The sequence below is a fragment of the Podarcis gaigeae genome, assembly GCF_964106915.1.
Source record: "Podarcis gaigeae genome assembly, chromosome: 11".
In the NCBI taxonomy this organism is placed as follows: domain Eukaryota; kingdom Metazoa; phylum Chordata; class Lepidosauria; order Squamata; family Lacertidae; genus Podarcis; species Podarcis gaigeae.
This window is the reverse complement of record NC_139687.1, coordinates 44,888,762-44,897,045: the sequence shown is the minus strand read 5'-3', so window position 1 is coordinate 44,897,045 and position 8,284 is coordinate 44,888,762. Positions and strand designations below refer to the sequence as shown.

Here is an 8,284-nt window from a genome sequence, read left to right as displayed (position 1 = left end):
CCTCACCTGCATACAACTCCTCCTACCAATTCTACGTATTTTCCTAGCACTTGCCTCTAGCTACTGGTAATGCCACAGCAACCACTGGTGCACGTGTGGAGTGGGGCATTTTCCCTTTGTACATCTTTTTTAATGATTTACGTGGAAATCGGTTTGTTTTTCTTGCATACTCTTTTTGATGCGTTTTCTTTGTTTATGGCTAATTTTGTTACAGTTTGCAGCTGTGTAAATCGATGGTGGTGGTTGTTTTATTATTTACTAAATTTGCAAACCGCCCTTCCCCAAAAGACCACAGGGCGACCCACAACATAAAAATACAAAACGAGGACACAAAATACATAATAAAAACAAGAGTGATACAATAAAAAACCCTCCCTTCTCCACAAACACACCTAAATAATGTATCGTTTATTAAATTTGATCAATTTTTTTATGACATGCTGCAAGCCACCTCGAGCGTAGTCATAGAAATGGAAAACGCGGCATACAAATATAACGCCGATGGAATTGTAAGGCGCCGCTGAGGCTCCCATCCCACACGCGTCCGTATAAGGACAACGAGCATGCGCAGTTGCCGGACGTCGCTCCTCTCTCCCGCCGAGCCTCGGTGGAGCGCACATGTTGCCCGCCTCTCTGCGGGTCACGTGAAGGGCGCTCAGCCAACCGCTGCTCCCGACTTGCCCGGAAGCAGCCCTCCCCGCTTCTTTCCCCTTTTCCCGTTTCTCGCGGGCAAGATGGCGGCGTCCAGGGGGCTGTGGTTGCTGCGCGACGGCTGGCCGCGGCGGTGGCTCCACGCGGGCCCCTCGGCGGCGGCGCTGGCGGTGCCGAATCCTCTCCCAGCCGCCGCCCCGTCGCTTTACCCTCCGGTGGTGGCGTCGCTGACGGCGAAGAGCAAGGCGGCCAAGCAGCGCCGCCGGGAGCGCTTCTACCAGGAGATCCACGACGCGCCCTCGGTGGAGGAGAAGCTGCGCATCTACGGGAAGCGGCAGCGGCGCAAGTACGTGGTCTACCCGCAGACGTGGGCCGTGAACGCGGACCGCTGGTACCAGGACTACACCAAGACCGTCTTCGTGCCGGGGCTGCCCGGCCCCGTGGCGGCGGCGGCAGGAGGAGCAGAAGGGGAAGGAGGTGGCTGGGACCTGGCCGAGCTGCGCTCCGCGGTGTGCGACGCGCTGCTCCAGGAGCACTTCTACCAGCGCAAGCGGCGCCCCTTTCTCTTCCGCGCCATCGAGCAGGGGCCGTCGCCTTTCCTCACGCAGCTGGCGCTCGGCCTGACGGCGCGACTGGCCAGCGCCAACCCGGCGCTCGGCTCCTCCTCGGCCCTGGGTGCGTGTGTGTAAGCGCAGTGGGACACTTGTGCATGTGTGTGTGTGTGTGTGTGTGAGAGAGAGAGAGAGAGAGAGAGAGAGAGAAAGAGAGAAAGAGGGGTGAGAGGAAGGTATTCGAGTAGTCTGAGCTGTTGGCTTCCAGGAATAAAAAAAAATATGGAAGGGGGTTTCTGTCAATTTCTTTATATAGGTGCCAGGCAAAAACCTTTCCTATAGAACCAGGCCTTTTGCCTTTAACCATTTTTGTCCTTTTAGAAGTGGGTGAGATGTATTCAAGGCATTTCTTTTCTTTTCCTTTTGACAACAATAATAAATAAATAAATAAATAAGAATAAAAATGTGCACCCCACCACCGAAACAATTCCATTGTAGCTATCCAACCTTCCAAAATTTTAATATCTCTTGTGATGGTTTGACCTATTTTCCGTTCTACAAACACCTTCCATATCTCCACAAAGTCATTTCTCCTGCATATTCCCCGTCTTACCTTAATGGCACATGTTAATTTATCATTAATAGCTATTAAAAGGTAAAAGGACCCCTGACCATTAGGTCCAGTCATGACCGACTCTGGGGTTGCGGCACTCATCTCGCTTTATTGGCCGAGGGAGCCGGTGTACAGCTTCCGGGTATATCCCATCAATGTATTTCTTTCCCTCCTTGGTTTTAATGTACCCATGCAGGGTTTTATCATTTGTTTGGTTGTAAGTTGCATTGGGTAAGATAAAGTGACTCACAAATGTAATAATAATAATAATCTAGTCATGATCCCTAGCAGTGTGTGCACTAAGGAGGAATGTGTGTTTGTGGGGGGAGGTGTTATACTTTTAATCAGTTACACACATGCATAGCAAATAATTTGTGAAGCATAGAGATGCATAAAATCCCCTTCTTGTACAGATCAGAGATGGACGCCATACATAATTTCAAGTAGCTTCTGTTTCGTTGGCGACATTTATCTAGCATTGTCTAGTATAGGTGCTTCTAGTGTTGAAAGTACTTCTCCTACAGCTTCCATCAGTTGTAGTTGTTCCTCATTTAACTGATTTACTGTGATTTTTCACATATTAAGGTTCAGAAGTGTGCACAGATATTTAGCATGTATGTGTGCACAAAAATTGCTATGTGGTCATGCATACATCCTTGACTACAGGCATGTTTCATATCTTTGGTGGGCTCTTGACTGCAGGAGGCATTAAAGACACTCTTGTTATTTCAGACCTCAAACCAGAAGTAAATTTCTATTGGCTGCGTGGTGAGACAGTGGTTCCTCGTGGACATCGAAAGGGTAGAATTGACCCACTAAGATTTCAGATTGATGATAAGCCTCACTGTCAGATTCGTATACGAAAACAGCTTTCAGAGGTATGAAGTCCAATTTCATAAAGATTAATGGATTTGCTATTTCTGGTTACTTCAGGGGTGAGTATTGACCCCTAAATAGATCTCTTCTATTATATACCACATTTTGAAGTCTACAGTTTAATTAAATTGAATATGTATTGGGTGAAATAGCCCTTGTTATGAAGAAATTAGACTATAGCACAGTTTTCCTGAAATGCTTGATAACTAAGGCACATTATTTTTCCAAATTTAAACTGGAAAGTGTATAGCAGTAATAACTACTTAACCTCAGAAAACCTCATCCCCTATGTTTTTTCATAACTCATTGATGTGGGTGTGTCATCTGAATGGAAGGAAATTGATGGCTCATGCAAAGATACATTGTGCACCCCCCCCCCCCCGAAGGCTGGTACTTCTGCAACATTCAACATTATACAAGCAGACTCTCTCTTTCTCCCATGCACCTTCCTCATGCCTCCCAAATCTGCTGTAAAGCTTCCCCAACCCTCCAGAAAAATATTTTATGGGTACTCAGAGGACTGCGAGAAAGAGAGGGAATCCAGAATGAATGAGATGTTGATATACTATGGATAACCTCCCCTTTGGATTCATAGGAGCCTTTTTTATTTTCAAGTCATATTGATTGGCTAGGTGGCGAAACCTGTTGTAAAGTGAGTTGAGTGGTATGAAGCAGTACAGTGTTCAAAACTCTCATTAGTCTAGGTGCATTTTGCCACAGGGAATGTCATTAGCACAAGCAGCTTCTGAACTCTGGGCACAGTACTGCAGCTAAGATGTCAGATTAAAACTGCAGAGTGGAAGAAAAGGAGGACCTTTTTCTGCCTCCCCACTTCCAGCTATTTTCTGAAGACTGGAGAAGAGACCTTCTTAAGAATATTAGGGGGGTGGGCATGGGAAGGACTAGACCATGTGAAAATGAGCCTAATATTTTAGCTGCAATTCATTCATTTTCAGTTTTGTATTTTTGTTATTAAAAAGTGCACCTAGATATTCTGTTGTTGCGTCCATAACCTATGTTTAAGGTGCCATTTAACTTCTAGCTTTCATATCTCAGTTTCTAACACTGAAGCAGTAGCAGCACCTCAGACAGGGAGAACAAGGGAATTAAAAGGTAGTGAAAGCGGGGGTGAAGGTCTATGCTGTGGTTTGTCTCCCCTAAACAAGCTGGGAGCGGTAGGCCAAGAACAAACCTTGGCTACAGCTCATGGTTGGTTTGGAGCAAGGCAAACCGTGAGCCTGGTATGGACACAGTAGTAAACCACTATGTCTGCTGATGTTATAGCTTTGTGAAATCATTTGGGAGAATTACATCTCCCTGTAGACAATCATGCTAGTGGTAAATAACAAATTACATTGTAATTTAGGTCAAATATTTAAGTGGTCAATAGTGAGAGCACCCTCTTATCATTAATAATTATGTTATAATTGTTTTTTAAAATAATGTTTTAATGTATGTTTTAAATTTTGTATGTTTTTATTTTTTGTAAGCAGAAGTGGTGTAAAGCAGGGCATTTTTAAAAAAAATAAATGCATAATACTGGGTGATTATATATCAGTTTATTGAACCGGTTTTCTTTTTTCTCCCCTTAAGTTTGTGCCCCTGGACTATGTGGCTCCTGGAGATATTCCTGTTATTAATGTCTTGCCTGACAAGCTTCCAATGTTCAAACGACAGTATGATAATAAAATATTTATAGGTAAGACTGCCACATCAGAACGCTAATCTCTAAAGTCTCTACTCAATGAATTTGTAGACATATACTTCAGATGCATAGTACTTTAACATGTCTTGATGCTGTAATTCAATATGAACAAAATATAATTCATGCCATTCTTTTCAGTGTTTTCATGTTTATTTTTTTAACAAAATAAATCACTTTGCAAGAGGACTTCAGCAACTCATTACATTAGCAACTCATAATATTAGGCATTTGCAGATAACCTTTCAATTTGCTTTCCATATGTTGTATTAAACCATATGGTCAATATCTCAACTGGGCCACTGTTATCCTGACATTATACATTGGGGTCAACTGGCTGAAATAACAGTGGCTTTCATAATACACATAGCAATGTTGAAGTTGAGTTGGCATTTAAGCTACGAATTTTCCGGCATGCAGTTCATTGTGTAGTTCATTTTGCTACTATGGTAAAATATTTTCCTTGATAAATTTTATACTTTGTTGGATTAGGATGCCTAATCTTGTTTGTTGTTTTGGGTTTTTTTGGAACAAATTATAGCTGTGACACTGTTATATTGGCATAGCGTGCTAAGCCAGTGCACTCCTGATTTCAGAATGGCCTATGCACTTTAAATTTACTCCTTGTTTGAAGTAGATATTAGATATTTCTAAAGGTTCACAATCTTTATCTAAAAGGCGTGTTAGTTGGCATCAGTCTGTCTTGGGGAGACAATGGAGGAGTGCACCTTTGGGAGTGAAGTCAGACGGTTGGAAGGTTACAGCACCTGCTGTGGCTGTAGAGACTGATATGGGAGAGACCTGTTTTGTTGCAGCTGGGGCAGATAAAGGCATCTTGTTGTGCTGTTGCAGATGCACCATGGAGTTTTGTCTCTCTGCGTTCCTTCCAGCTGTCATTCGTCCTCTGGCCTCGGCTATGGATGCATGACCTGACCATCTATACATACTGTATTTGTCTGCAAGGGATATAAAACAGCTGCATTTTGTATGGCATTGTGTTCATATTTAAATTAATATTTTTAAAAAAACATACCTGTCAGCACCACTGTATTATTAAGAAATTTGAAGATAAAACAGCTAAGAAATCTGTCATTGGATGAATTGGTACTTTTATCTAAGCATTCTACGTGCTAAAATCTAAAACAATTCTTTCTCTTGCGGGATTTAGGATCAAATGTAGCAGATCCATGTGCCTATGGACATACGCAGTTTCATTTAATTCCCGACAGGCTGAAAAGGGACAGGCTTATAAAAATGAATCTCTTCGATCAGGTTGAAGTTCCTTGCCGTGCTAACGCAATTGCAAGTCTTTTTGCTTGGACTGGAGCCCAAGCAATGTACCAAGGTAGGTCAATAGTTAAAGATGATAGCCAGTGTTGCAAGATAAGGTAAATAGCAAGCTCACAAATATAACTTTTAGAAGATGATACAGCCATGTGATTTATCTTAGCCTTATTAATGCATTCTAAAGAATATGTGAATGTGGAGTGAGTATGTGAGCATTAGGCATGTCCACTCTGCACTTGGCCTTCTCATCTTGAACTGGAAGAGGCTTGTAAATACTTCTGATGAACATGGTAGCAAGTCTCATTGTAATTAGGACCTCTAATCATACATGGTTCATGCTTGCTTGGGATATTGTATATGTGCTTAGCTGAACATGTTTGCAAACTGCCTTCAGGCCTTTCCACTCAATACAGAAAGGCTGGGGTGGAACAGATAAACCCAGTGTGTGTTGGGAAGTGAGGTGGGTCTAGTATCTGCACTTGAAATCCATGAAAATGTTGTTGGCATGGTCTTGTAGCTTGAGGAGGTGAAGGGTGTTGAACTGCGAGCAGCTATGACCCCTTGTAGAATGGGGAATATCTTGTATAGCGCTGTGGTTTAAACCAGTGAGCCTCTTAGGCTTGCCGATCAGAAGGTTGGCAGTTCGAATCCCTGTGACGGGGTGAGCTCCCGTTGCTCTGTCCCAGATCCTGCCAACCTAGCAGTTTGAAAGCATGCCAGTGCAAGTAGATAAATAGATACCACTGCAATGGGAAGGTAAACTGTGTTTCTGTGCATTCTGGCTTCCGTCACAATGTTCTGTTGCACCAGAAGCAGTTTAGTCATGCTGGCCACATTATCTGGAAAGCTGTCTGAGGACAAACTCCAGCTCCCTTGGCCTAAAAGCGAGATAAGCGCTGCACCCCATAGTCACCTTTGACTGGACTTAACCGTCCAGGGGTCCTTTACCTTTACCTTACCTGTATAGCTCTTAGTTTGTGCTTTTGCCGCTGGCTGACTCTTGGTTCTTGCCAGACATAAGGTGTTTTATTCAGGCTATTTCCCCTCTAGGGGCCCTTCCTCTTTGTTGTACGTTGCATGACTGCAAAGTTGGAGCTCTAAACCAGCCTTCCTCAACCTGGTGCCCTCCAGATGTTTTGCACTGCAGTTCTCATCAGCCCCAGCCAGCAAAGACCAGTAGATGGCAGAAGCTGTCCAGGACATCCAGAAGGCACCAGGAGGGGAAAAGCTAGTAAGCTATTAAAATATGCAACCTTTTACAATGGATCTGCAATGACTTGGCTTTTAAAGGCTTGCTGCTTTTTTGTTGTTGTTGTTGATAGGAAAATGCTTTTGTTTAGCTGCTGCTTTTTTCCTCCCCTCTCTCCCAGGATTCTGGAGTGAAGCAGATGTGACCCGGCCTTTTGTATCGCAGGCTGTGATTACCGATGGAAGATACTTCAGCTTCTTTTGTTACCAGTTGAATACCTTGGCTCTATCTGCTGATTCTGATAAAAATAACCCAAGAAAGAATATTTGCTGGGGAACTGAAAGTAGGCCGCTGTACGAAGCAATCGAAGAAAACAATGTGAAAGGATTTAATGATGAAATTCTAGTTCAACTGGTTAAATTTCTCTTAAACAGACCAAAGGAAGTATAACATGAAATTCAGGTACATCTGAATCCTCTCAAGATACTCCAATGCCTAAAGTGAAATTTTGTCTGGACTGTCAAAAGTGCAATCATTCGTAAGCACTATTCCTATGTTTGGCTCTTTGGGTCAGTGAGAGCTGTACAAGAGCAATGCTGGTGCTCTTAAGTGCTTTGGCTGATTTATCTGTATGGCAATAAACACATTTACGTTGCTATTTAAATGAAACAGCAAGACCGACATCTTCTCTGTGTGTTGTGTTAAAATGTGGCTCTGTCCTCAAAGGAGGACGCAGATTAAATCCACAACCATTAAAAACTAGCAGGAGATTTCACTCCAGATACTTTGTTACATTGTATCTTCTCTAGTTAAATAGCATTTTCAGAGAGTGCCATGGATATCACCCTCTTGTTGTTATCTTTGCTCTCCTGAGCCATACCGCTGCTCCCAGACAGAGCGATCACACACATGCATACAAACATATATATTTTCTTTGCTTTTCCATAGTCAAGTCCTGCTTTTCCATGTTCCAGGTTATGCAATCTGCAGCCAGAGGTTACATTTTCCTAAGAATTTGTGTGCTAAAACTTTAGAATAAATATAAAAACAGAAAATTTATCAAAACAGAGCAGTGCTACAGAGCTTTAATTGTTTTTTAAAAGGCAAAACCGTATACAAGTGTTTTAAAATACAGGCAGTATATTGCAGGTTGACCCCCCCCCCCCCCCGATGAGTAATACAAGCACATACACAAATCTCTCATACGTTCTTGAATACAATCTCTAATAAGGCAAGGGCAATGTGTTTGAGTGAATTGCCTTGTTAGGGTGAGTCTTTTAAAAGAGGCCCCATGGAACATGTGTACTCTGTATTCACGAGGCCTCTTTTAAAGGACTCACCCTGTACTTGCATTAAGATACGAATTGACTGAAATGTTCCGTGTGTACTTGATCATTCACCTGGCTCCCAAGTTT

At 43.0% G+C, this 8,284-nt stretch overlaps 1 protein-coding gene across 1 annotated transcript; it reads left to right on the top strand.

Moving 5' to 3' along the window:
* Positions 1 to 711: 711 nt before the first annotated feature.
* On the top strand, positions 712 to 7,552 carry MRPS30 (mitochondrial ribosomal protein S30). Its single transcript, XM_083703608.1, has 5 exons — positions 712 to 1,326; positions 2,548 to 2,693; positions 4,285 to 4,390; positions 5,562 to 5,738; positions 7,051 to 7,552. The coding sequence occupies exons 1-5, from the start codon at positions 735 to 737 to the stop codon at positions 7,317 to 7,319; spliced, it is 1,290 nt and encodes a 429-aa protein (XP_083559734.1). The 5' UTR covers positions 712 to 734; the 3' UTR covers positions 7,320 to 7,552.
* Positions 7,553 to 8,284: the final 732 nt, after the last annotated feature.